This window comes from Solea solea, chromosome 8 (genome assembly GCF_958295425.1).
Source record: "Solea solea chromosome 8, fSolSol10.1, whole genome shotgun sequence".
NCBI lineage: Eukaryota > Metazoa > Chordata > Actinopteri > Pleuronectiformes > Soleidae > Solea > Solea solea.
Window position 1 is genome coordinate 11,979,745 of NC_081141.1, and position 12,985 is coordinate 11,992,729.

The following is a 12,985-nucleotide window of genomic DNA, read 5'->3' on the forward strand; positions in this document are numbered from 1 at the left end:
CTTATCTTATCATTTGGTATTTACATTTTTTTTTTTTTTTAATTTGTATTCTAATTGTTTTTTAATTGTTTTTATTGGTGTTCTGTAATAATTTTTGTAAGTTGACTTTGAGAGTCCTGAAAGGTGCCTATAAATAAAATACATTATTATTATTATTATTATTATTATTATTATTATTATTATCATTGTGTCTGTCTTGTACAGGGAAAAACCATAGGTGCTCAGGCACGGACGTACTTAGATGTCCTATGAGCTAAGCTTTCAAGACCCAGTGGAAGCATCTTCTTTTCTAGAACCAGAATGTGAAGCAGGATTCCCCTACTCATTCATTGGACCTTGTAAAAAGCCAAAAGAGTGTCAATAGTTTTGCCTAAAAACTATGCAGCTGAGACACAACTCTCATAGAGTGTCAAGTACTCAGTGGTCAGGTGTGATGTTGCAACAGAACAACTCTTGTGCGACACAAAAAGTACTGACAAAATACGGATAGTCAGCAATCTCATATGCCTGAAATAAGCCATGTGTTTCAGTGTGAAATGAATTATTTAATTAAAAGAATAGTCTGATCAACAGTGAAAAATACGATTATATCATCACAGGGAAAAATAACTTTGACTCACTTATGTTCAAATCTGCTGTTTGGCCTGGAGGGGGTGATGATTTAGATACCATTGAGAACAGTAAAACATAAGAATATGCAGACTATGACTCATAAATGGTGGAATCCCAATGCAAAAGGGTGCATCAAACAAAAAAACAAATACAGAGTAAGTTAGAGGTTTTGGGGCTAGTTTGGAGGTTTCAAACTAGACTGTTCTATCTCTATCTCCTGTTCAAAGCCAATCATATAATTTAAAGGTTGTTCTCACACAATCACTGTGTATCACCACTGAAAAACAAAGAGTGGAATGTGGAATGTTGTGGTGTTTTGTTTTCGTGCAAGTGTAACCGTCAAGAGAGAGAGAAGTGATGAAATAATGCTAAGCTACATGAGTATGTTTGAACAAGGATGTTTATGAAGTTAAACTCTCATTCAAAAGAGGAATTTATGGAAGAGAAGTTGCTGTCACAGAGCACGAACCAGCAAATTTAAACTGTGCAGCCTTTACCTGACTTATCAGATGCTCCTACTGTGCAGTTTTTACAATTCCTTCTGGCATTTGGAGAGAGGTTTTATTTAGCACATGGAAGGTAAACTGAAGGAACTGATTATATTGTTGAGGCTGTTTAGTGCGATGAGCCTGACTACCCGCAACACAAACTCATTGAGCTGGAAAGCAACAACAAGCTGAAAGCTACAGCAACAACCCCCCCTTGTTTCAAGCATTGAGGATATTCTGGGGAAAGATGTATTGAAGTGTGCATCCCTGTTTGAGAACTGAAGTGAGCTATTTTAGAAACTGCCTGTTCCTATCAACACTGCCTGGCCCAAAACTGTAAAAACCAATTGCAAGTGCAACAAGCATCAATATAATGTGACACCAGACACCACACCAAAGATATACAGCTTCAGTCAAAACTGATTCTGAGAGGTTAGTGTGATGTATGTGTTTAATAATTGAGTAAGACCCTCACACGGTGTTGTAAAAATTGAAATGGCCCTGCAGAAAAAAAGGTTTCCCACCCCGTCATAAAAGTTACAACAATGTGCTAGGTCTTAAATTGTAAATGTCAAAGTACTTAAAAAAAATATGGTACTAAGTTTTCATATTTTCAATTACATTTTCCACATAATCAGAGCTCAAACTGTTCAATGTGTCACAGTGTTGAGAGGTCTTGGGCTGGGGTTCTTATGTGCTTTAAAATAATCAATAAAGCATTAGGAAATGATTTAGTGATCATTAATGAAGCTCTTAATCACACTTTAAATCCCTTTCTAAAGAGTATGTGGTATAGAAAAGCTTATCTATTGTGGTTTGAACCAAATCGCAGTTGCACCCCTCTCTTAATATATGTGCATGCATTACATAGTGAGACTAAGCCAGCGAATTTATATCCACAGGGTTCATTTTTCGACTCAATGTCCGTATTTTTAAAAGTAATGCATGCCCTTATCTCAGTTTGATTATTCCATGTCATGCCCCTACTAACAAATATGCACTGCTTTGTCCCATCTTCATGTTCTTCAAGGTCTACAGCTATTCACCACGATAAGTGACTCCCATACATCACTCCTTTCCTTGACACGACCTCCATTACTTCATATTATGTCTGCCTTTCCCCATCTCCTCCTAAGACTGATGGCTTCTGGACTACGCTCATCATGCATCAGTCAATGAGGCTGCCAGTGTGCAGCGACACACAACCTCCGGTCATTATGGCACCAGCTGATTGTTCATTTGTTGCCGAGTTGTATGTTAAGTAAATTTTAATAAAAGTAATTATGGCGGTAAGAATGATGAGTGGCCTATTTGTCTCCCAGATATCAAGCATCAAAAGTGACTGCAGTGTCTGTCTACACTTGTTTTGCCCAGATTCATATAGCTGACTTTGACTTAAAGATATAATTATATAACAATCCTGCACTAAACATTATAAACTGCATTTTTTGAGTAGGGTACTTAAATTGGGGGTTCTTACTGCAATGAATTGTATAAACTTAAAATTGTATGAATTTGCAATCCACAATTGTTTTATTTTCCAGTATATCTTGATTGGGAATCAAATGAATACAAAGAAAGTGACCTTGTGAACTTGAATTTTAAATGTATTTGATTATTTCAAATCAAAAGAAGAGCATTTAAGTCAGAAATGTTTATGCAACAGCATTTGACCTTTACAGGAGTTACAGTTTAGCTGCCTTCTCGGTTTCATATAGGCTGTGAATTAGGGAATTGGGCAGATGAATGAAAAGGGATGCAGTGTGAACAGATTAGATTAGATTAGAATAATTAGAAAAATACAATACACAGAGTTATAAAAGATGGCCGTGATACAGAGAACCAACAGAATACTTTTTCACCATCTCTCAGCAGAGATGAAGCCTTCTTTATTTATTAATTTCTCTCCCTGACTAAGTGACTCATTGTATTCCAGGGTTTTATTAGTTGCATATGCCACACAACAATCATCAGATGTCTTAAAAGTGTCACACCAACCCCCGAGGTGACAGCAAAATAACAGGTTAACAACTTGCACAGTGTGCAAGTTTTCTCCTACACACTAACCTTCAACTCTCTGTGTATTACACAGCGGGGGTGGGAATCACAGGGTACCTCATGATACGATACGTGGGGGCATCACTTTATTTAAGAAATTGTGTATTCATTTCTTTAATGCAAAGTGTATATATTGTATTTTGTCTGATCTTGTCTGTTTATATCTTAGCTTAGCTTTGTTTGGTTTGACTCTTTACTTTAAAATCACTTTCATTTGTTAATTAAAATATCTATATTAGCCCTGGCATATCAATTAGTGCACGAGGAAGGATGGCAAATATTATTAGTTAGCCAGTGTATTGTCTTTGGGTTGAACATTTTACTGCAGATGTCAGAAACAGGTAATGACTACACATTCCTGTTCGCTGCTTCACATGTGTCATCAAACTAGGTCTTCTGTTTGATTGAGAGACCTCTAGCTGCAGAAATAACATACTGTATGTTTAAAATGAATTGAATGTTGTCTTGACCTTTTAAAGCAAAAAAGTAAACAGCAGATTTGTGAGTCTAAAATAACGCATTCAGAAGGGAAATTAAGGGTCTGAGATCACAGTGATTTTTGACTTCACACTACCAAATTCTATTCAGTGTAACTTCGAGTCCAAGTGAACGTTTGGACTAAATTTGAACAAATTCTGTGAAGATATTCTTGAGACATTGCATTCACAAATGCATACACATTTTGTGAGGGCGCTGTGACCTTGACTTTTGAATTTTGACCACAAAATTCTATTCAGCCATTTCTGAATTCACAACACTCTTAAGACTATTCCTTGGAGGTGTTACTGAGATCAAAATTATAAATAATAATGCATTTACTGAGGTCACAATTGCAAATGTACGTCCAAAATTGTAATAGTTCTTCATTGACTTCAACTTTTTATTTTTTTGTTTAGTTCTTAAGATAATGTGCACAATCTGCATTATGCATATCTCTGTTCCAGACGTGGAAAGCACAACAAACATGAATTATATCACATTCATGTTTGGCTTACAGTCTGGCTGCATGTTTTTGAGGAGATGATACAACAAAATGTAGGGTTACAACATCATATGACCTCAGCTCAAGTTTCACTGCAGTATAGACTTGACGAGAGCAGAATGATATACACAAAGTGAAACATCGCCAGAGTACTAAATAAGCGCACGTCAGAGGGGATTTCAATATGCAAGGGGTGTATTAAAGGCATTAAAAATCTTATTTCATAAATGCTTGAGTGTGAGCTCATTAAAAAGAGAAAAGTTCACTTACTTGCAGAGGGTGTTTCAGCATGGACAGGAGGTGTGGAAGGAATGAAGGAGGGGAAAAAGAAGGATCGCAGGGAGCGTTCAGTGTGGAGTGGTGAGCGCTGCGTGGGCAGATTCTCGCAGCTGCCCACACTACTGTGGATCTTAAGGTTCAAGGGCTTGGTCTTTTTCTTGGCTCTGTGGAAAACAAAAAAAATAAAACATTTAAGTGATTAACTCAAATCTCAACAATGGTTAATGATATGCTTTGTGCACAGGAGAGTCAACTCCTCACGCCAGGACTCAGGGACACTCTTTTAAAGATACAGATGTGCACATCTGGTCAGAGAAGACAGTTGGTTTGAAAGCGGGCTGAAGGAACTATGTCAATATAGAGAAACCATTTCTTAACAGAGGTGGTGGTGCAGACTAGCTGTTGGTAAATCTAGTTAGAGTCCATGATTTGCCAAGAGTTACACACGAAAACCATTGTTTATGTGTCTTCTTCTGCTCGCTGTGAGCACATTTCATAGCAACTTTTTACCTCTGCATGTCTCATTGAATCTATGGGGGCCCTGTAAAAGGTCTCTGAATGGTTTTGGAATCCCAAGGCTCAGCAGCTATCTACCATCTTCACTTTTATAACAAAGACTTTTATAAGATGTCAGGGACTTGCTTCCTATAGCTATGAATAGCTAAGGTGTTGAAAGCATAACCATTTTTACTTTCAGGGAATTATACACTAATGAAAGCAAAAAAATTATAAATATAGTTTCCTATACAAATTGATTCTTCTAAGTCCTTCACACTGGCTTTTAGATTTAGTCTAAGTCCAGGGAGACGGTATAGCTGTATCAATGTCACATTCTTACTTCTTGGCAGCTACTTACAAATAATATGTTAAACATATTATTAAAATTTTAGTTGTTCATGTCAAATCTCATGTCACCAATAATTTCTCATAATTGCAGGCTTTTATTTTTCCAACCTGGGGTCATTTGTGGGAGACCTGTTGTTTCTGAATTGCTTTTTGGATAATTAAGCTTTGAAAGTACAATTTGTCTTTGTCAGCTTGTCACACAACTTGTTAAAGTAAACCTGTGTCGCTACAAAATCACCAATAAGTACACAGAACCCCAAGTGGCACCGAAGTAACAATGGAATGAGTGTCACAGCCTACTCACTTGTTCTGGCTCATAATTACATGAGATATGTAATTTGATTGATACATATCTCACTGATCATTACAGCTTGGAATATTTCAACTGCTTAGTTAATTGGTTATTGTATTTTCTGTCTGAAACCAGGTGCCTGTACTGTGAAGCCGTGATGTTATCAACTGTCTTTTAGCATAAGGGTATAATCAGCGATGTAGCAGAAACAAGCGATAGAAGAGCAAAATAAATGCAAGCCACTATTTCAAGACACAGAAATACATATCACATAAGTCACGTGATGTGTGGAAAAGAAGATCACTGAACCAACACACGGTCTCCCATTAGTTTCTGAACTGCCAATTTAAAGCTGTTTGTCCAGCACCATCTTGTGAGAAGAGACCATATTAGGATCAAAGGCTGGAACTGGGCAAGAAGTGCAGTGTGGGTATTAATGGTAATGCAAGACCAGCAGGTCACCTTAGAGGACATCTATTGTTAATCACACCATAGCCATACCTTTTACCCTTTATTTGACTCCGAATTGGACCATCATTTACACAATGGACATTATGCTGTATTTAAAAAGACCTGAAAATTGTGATCAAGGCCATAAAGTCTTCAGTAAAATGTTTACGGATGTTATAAATTAAGTATGTGACTTCTTTTTGCTTTTCTTTTACAGCACCTCTGTTAAGAGACAAGGGTTTTCTCAGGCTTAATTAACTTTTTTTTTTTTTTTTTAAATACCTCTTAAGCTGGAATACATTTTAATTCATCCTTGTGGTGTTTGTTTTTCTAATTTGTATATCTTAATTTGTTTTAAGTTAAGGGGACTTCCTTTTGTATGACTTTTATACATGCTACTTTACTGAATGTACTGTGCTAAAATTAAGATTGCTATATAAAAATGGCATCTTCATATGCTACTTTTGCAGGTTTTCTCAATCACTAGTGTATTTTTCTGTAAAATCCACATATTTGTCTGGAATTAAGTCTATAAAAGAACTTGTAAACTTATGTCTGAGTGATGCGCAGGCACTAGACAGGCTAGACAGGGAAAGACAGGTCAAAGAGAGCGATATGGAGACTGGGCCAGAAAGACAGGATGACTAAAAAAAGAAGCAGAAAGAATTAGGAGTGACAAAAGAGTGATTTGAAAACCCAAAACAGGCCTAGAGACACAAATCCACAAATAGTTTCATATGCATCATAACAACATTTCTTAGGTGACAACACATCTGCCAAGCAGCAGCACATAGTTCAAGATCAAACATCGCAAGATGTGTTGTGGTTTTATGAGGGCATCCACCAGTGTTAATATGCAGAGGATGAACAAAAACAAAACAAAACAAAAGTACCACAGCATACTCATTGCCTAAACCTTGCCACATTGCTGACCAGGAACTTGTTATCATCAACCTAATTTCCTTATATCTGCCCAAAGCCCCACAAATAGTTAAAACAACATCAAAGTGGTGTAAATTCGGTTAAAAAAGTAAGCTCACACATTTCTGTGGTTTGCAGCAACTACGGAAAGATATGATCCTTGTCACAAGGTTTGAGGGACAAGTAAAAAAGGATGAAAATATATTCATCAAAAATAGACATTTTAAGTTAAAAAAAAAAAAAACTCAGGCTGTGAGCGAGTAATGATCATTAAATGTTAAAACCCAGAGGAATCTTTCCTCCATGTCAGTCACTGACTCAGGCAATTAGACCCATAAACCAACCCAGCACTTCTTCACTCCCATCTCCTGCAATAAGGAAGCCGCCTGCAGGTTATCACTTCTCCCTCTTATAGCTTTTGTCAGCTATTCCGATTAGCCCACTTTATCCCATTTGACTCTAAATTAAACCATTCATCTCCCGGCATGTGTGCCTTCATCCTCTCCTCTAATGACTTGTAGACGTTCAGGGAGGGAAAAGTGAAATGGATGTAAAGAGAGGGGAGAGGATTCCCAATTTTGTTATTTAAAAACGTGTATCAGTCGAGGGAATGGGGTGCTGTCAACTCCAGAGTAGTGAAAGTGTCTATTCAGAGTGGGTTTTTTTTCTCTGTGGCTTATGAAAAGTTAAAGGAAAAAGTGAAACAGACATACAGAAGAAGAGAAAGGTGATTGACTCTTCACATGTCAAGAGAAATCAGTGAGGGTGTGAAGAGTTGAGTTTCCCTTTGATCTCGTCTGGGGCTGCATATCATGATGCGTCTCTCACACATGGAAACCACTTGTGTTTTCATTTTTAGTCTTTCATCCCAGACCCACCAGACCCGGGTCTCCCAAAAATGGTAAACAGGGAACACTAAAGGTGTTTCCCGCCAAGACAAAAATCCTCTACTGTGCCATGTGCCATTACCTGCTTCTTTCATGTCACATTCTCTTAAATGTTCTCAATTTTCTTCAGTAAAGTTAGATTTTTTATTTGTTAAATACAAATACTTTGGGATTGATGTTCTCTATCTTGACCCCTTCCTACCAGATACAGGCACTTATACATGACTGAGGTGAATCTCTTGGTCTCTGAAATACCACACATTACATTGCGATGTTAATATTTGACTATTTTGAACTAGAATAGAGTCTCCTGTCACAGGCCAGATTTCTCCAAGTCTGTAAAAAGGAGGTGGAGCTGAAGTCAAGGTCTGTCTTTGTCCTTTGTTTGTTTTAACTAATGATCGTTGGCTATTTTGCACAATGAATTAAATGTATATCTGCTGCGACATGAGTATGCAAAATATTATGTTAATTTCTTGACAGAAGAGACTAAATGACCTCTGCAGTTGGGTGCAGGACAAAACATATATCTTGGTGCATCCCTAGACAATTGTACCAATTTTTTTTTGACATAATTCTTCATAGACACACATTTCCTTGAGGTTTGTTCTTGAGTTTTCACTTGAACAACATTAAAGCAAGGAAAAGTGTAATCTATCATGCTCACACATTCACCTTTACACACACACGCACACACACATCTGGAGACACTAGTAATTTGTCAAGGACAAAGTAGAGAGCAGGAGACCTAATGTACATTCCTTCTAAATGATATGTTCATCCTTTCAATTACAAGCACTATTTAAGTGGCACCACTCAACAGTGATGCAGTGATAAAACAAAACATTCAAGCCTTGTCTAATTAACACTGGTGTCCATCAAGGTGAGTCATTTACCTGCAGGATTCCATCTGCATATACCTTGACGTTTCACCTCAGAATTATGCACAAAGCTCTGCTGAGACCCATATGGCAATAAAAGCACCCTGTTACTTTGTATGCAAATGGGAACATGGAGTAATATCTCTGCCAGCCACAGCTCTTTGCTGCTTTAATAAAGTTGAAAATGAAATAAAGGTGGCTAGAATAATGATTACAACAGAGAATGACTGAAAAACACTTGACCACTTTTCATCAAGTTCTTCAGAAGACTGTGACATCAATCCGGAGTTGAATCAAAGTCTTGTCTCATCTGATGACGTGTTTTAAGTCAATTCTTAATCTAAATGAATTATGTGTTTATTCACGGGTACAATCATCCATAATATGATCAAACTAATAGCATTTTCAAACCTTCAAACGCTAGATTTGCGTTATCAAAACCACGATGATGGCTGAGAAAACCTGTGTTGTTTGTTTACCACAGATCCTGACGAGTCTCACAACCCCTGTACCTAGACACTGTCGCACTTTTTCCGCACACGTCAATACTAAATATAACACCGTGTTTGTTAATGCATGTGTGCCATGGACACAGCAAGGGCGTGTCTGGCAGCCCGCTGTGTGTAGGTGTGTGCCTGTGCCCACAAGCTTGGTTCTGGTCGTGGGTTGATGTCTCATCATGACGACACCTGTGGGTCACCTGTTGTGATGGTGCGGATGATAATAACGCAAGGATGAAAAAAGAAAAAAAAAATATCTCTCCTTCCTTCCTTCTCTTGTTATCTCCTCTTTAACTGTCAGTGTCTCTCACTGGGATACGGGTGGGTGTCAGCTCGCTGTGAGAGGGCAGGGGGGCGGCACAGTGGGGATGGAAATCGTGCAGCTGGGAGGAAACCGCACGACAAGCCAAGGTGGAAAAATAGAGTAAAACAATAAAGGGCTGGAAAAAGAGAGCACACCTGTGTGAGAGAGTATGAGAGAGAAAGAAGAGGTGGGGGAGTCAATGACCAGATGAGAAGTGAGGCCAAATGGAACCAGGGAGCAGGGATAGAGGAGTGACAGGTTGACAGGAAGGCGGAAGGTGACATGTCGTCTTTAGCTTTTCAGGGATGTGTGTCGTTTGTACGTTTGCTGCACAGCCTGACTAGATAAAAAAAAAAAATGTCCCCACACACTGTTGTCAAAAGAAGCCATGGTTATGTGGTTAAGGACATAATCAAACACATTCTCACACACTATTTTTACTGCGAGCTGCACGTCTCACAGCCAAATAGAGAGCAAAAATGACCTTTCACCTCAGTCTCATGTGCGATAAACACACTACATCCTGTTCCTGTGTCAAAGTAAAAGCACTCTAGCATTTCAGTTCCTCAATTCCATTCATTTCACTGGAATTTACACTGTAGTACAGTATAAAAAAGTACTTATTTCATGATTTTTTTTAAAGACAAACACAGCAGAGATGCTCCTGAGTAAACAACAGAGCTGTGTGAGACAGATCAGCTCTGTCGCCGCCACACGCTGCACACATGGTGCAAGAACCACTTACTCTGACTGTAACACTTATTCTGCTCTTTGCAGAATGCACAAAGCTCCATGGTATCAATCTGTGTAATGGAAGCACACCTGCAGTGAGAGACTATCGGGAGCTTGGGTGGAGGAAACAGAGAGTGTTGTCATGGCGATGGAGGAAAGTATCTGTGCTTGTCAGTTAGACGTGTCACTTTTAGTCCTTGTTAAACCACACTGACTGGCCACTTCATTAGGTACAAAGGACACATGATAAAGTGGCATGAGTGGCAGACGGTGTGGGCTTCTTAATCCATGTGCTTTCAGAGATCGTGTTGTGGATACATTTGTGGTCATTTGAGTTAATGTCGCTTCTCCATCATTTCAAACCAGTTTGGTCATTCTCCTCTGACCCTGACATCAACAAGGTATTCTCTCGCAGAGTACTGCTGCTCACTGGATATTTTCTCTTTTTCAGACTATTCTGTGGAATCCCTAAAGATGGTTTAGGGATGGTTGTTAAGACCAGCCAGTCTGGCACCAACTAATTTGTGCTTCTTGTACTTGAATGGTATCTTCCGGCAGCAGTTCACAAAAACAGGTGATGTCATGGGTGGAGGGTTGGTCCTTCTATATATTTTTCAAAGCATCTGGGATGTACAGATCTTAAGGAGGGGAGAGGACAGCCTATACTTTTCTGGGCAGTGATGATGAAACTCTGGAGTGCTTATTTTCAAATTGCATACAACAAAAAATACACATTGATGTCAGCACACTCTCTATGGAGCAGTGGTAGACAGCCCCAAGCAGTCCCAGAGTGAGCACAGGTGTCTCTGCTGTGCTTTCTTGATAAGTGCTGTGCTGTTTGTGCTCCACATCAGGGTCTCCTCAATGTGGTCGCCAAGAAACTGGAAGTCAGAAACTCTCTCCACGGAGTCCCCATTGATTTGTAGTGGCTGTAAGTCACTCCTGTAGTCCAAAATCAGCTCCATGGTCTCGGTGGCGTTAATGTCTACTCGATAAATCCCTCCGTAAATTACGACTGGTCCAAAACTCAGCACGCAACATCACTAGAACCCCCTCCATAAACCATAGAACTCCTGTTCGCCAGCAACTCCACTGGCTCCCTGTTAAACATCACATCACATACACGATTCTGCTCCTCACTTGGCCTCTCGCCTATGGAACAACTTACCACATGACAACAGAAACTCTGATTCTCTCTCCATTTTCAGTCTTTATACTTTGTACAGAGACCTGGAGTGTCCTGAAAGGTGCCTATAAATAAAAATGTAGTATTATTATTATTATCATTATATCCCTACCCTTCCTCTCTGTACAACTCTAACTCACCCCTAACTGACATGATTGAGTTCCGAATCAATACAAGATTCCTGAGAGTTCAAGCTTCTCAGGCTAGTATCATATTCTTTCCTAGTTTCCTGTCATTAACAACAACTATACATCCGTCCTCTGCACCATCCGGTGATAATTTGTCATTTCAACCGACATCATATATATATATCCACAAAAGATTCTGTACTGCACTGATAGCTCAGTTTAAGATGATAGCAGCATTATTCAGTGCCCGAAATGCTCTGCGAAAGCCCACAACCAGAGAAAGTTGTGACAATCGATGGCGAAAATTCTTTGGCATCTGACTTTTGGACGCTCGCCATGATGGAACTGGATTTCAAAAACCCTTCTTGCGTCTTCTGTGCCTCCATAAACTATTCTGTCTGCGCGTATCTCATTTGCTGCTCAATTGTTTGGGATGAAAAGGAACAAAGGACCATTCATCTCTGAAGTTTTAATCTAGTACAATACACCAGGTGCAGAATGACAGTTTTCATGATGGAAAAATGGAAAAGTGTTCAGACTCTGCACTGGAGCTACAAAACTTTACTGGACTGAAGAAGAGAACATTAAAACCTGATATGGGCTCCATCACAGAACAAACCATGTATGGGAAAGATGGACAAAGATGGAGATAATGATACTTTTTCTATAACAGAACTGAACTCAACAGCTTTTCTTTATGCCGTGTCGTATGTCTCATAACTGTGTGTGTGTGTGTTTTCTCTTGTGTCAAATTGAGCCATAATTTGCTTTTTTCTATTCAGTCAAAATGAAACAATAACTCAAACCTAAAGCAGCAGCTGCAGAGGTAAACACAGCAGCGTGGCCAGCAGTCATGCTGGTTATGTGGTAGGTAAGGAGCAAAAGCACAGTAATAAACAACAGAGGGGAATAAAGAAGAACAGGGGTCGTGGACATCTAAGCACAGATAAAATCGGTCTTGACTTGAACATCAGAGCGAAACACTGACAACACATCCCCCACTTGTCGGTCTGAATAAATGATGAATGGTGCCAATATCTTTCAGGTTGTCTGGTAATAAAAGAGCCTGATGTTTCATAAATCAGTTGGCAGCGGTCAATGTGGCCTCTTTCACTTCTTGGTCTCGGTCATGGCAATTGCTTTCTAACTCAACTACTAATGTATTGTTTTTGTTTTACTGCTTGACAAACTGAAATGACATGATTTTGTAAGGAAACATGGGATTCATATAATTAAATCTGTAAAATTAACTGCGTGCTATGTCTTTCCTGCAGCTTGGCAATCTCTCCTATATGTCACCTTCTTAGAAAACAATCACACAACTTTCAAGGGAAACATCTTATGACCATCTTAAATCCTCTTATCTGCAGGAACCAGCTCACACTCCTTCACAAATTATCACAAAAAGCCATCGCATTTTCCACAAGAAACAGAGGCAT

The 12,985-nt window shown here is 39.0% G+C and overlaps 1 protein-coding gene across 4 annotated transcripts in view; it reads right to left on the bottom strand.

Moving 5' to 3' along the window:
- The window catches only part of ksr2 (kinase suppressor of ras 2), a 95,779-nt gene that overhangs the window by 47,139 nt on the left and 35,655 nt on the right, over window positions 1–12,985 (bottom strand). For all 4 annotated transcript variants that reach the window (XM_058636234.1, XM_058636235.1, XM_058636233.1 and 1 more), the window contains one exon: window positions 4,411–4,583. In XM_058636234.1, the coding sequence (XP_058492217.1) occupies window positions 4,411–4,583 (173 nt within the window). The remainder of the gene's footprint in view (window positions 1–4,410; window positions 4,584–12,985) is intronic.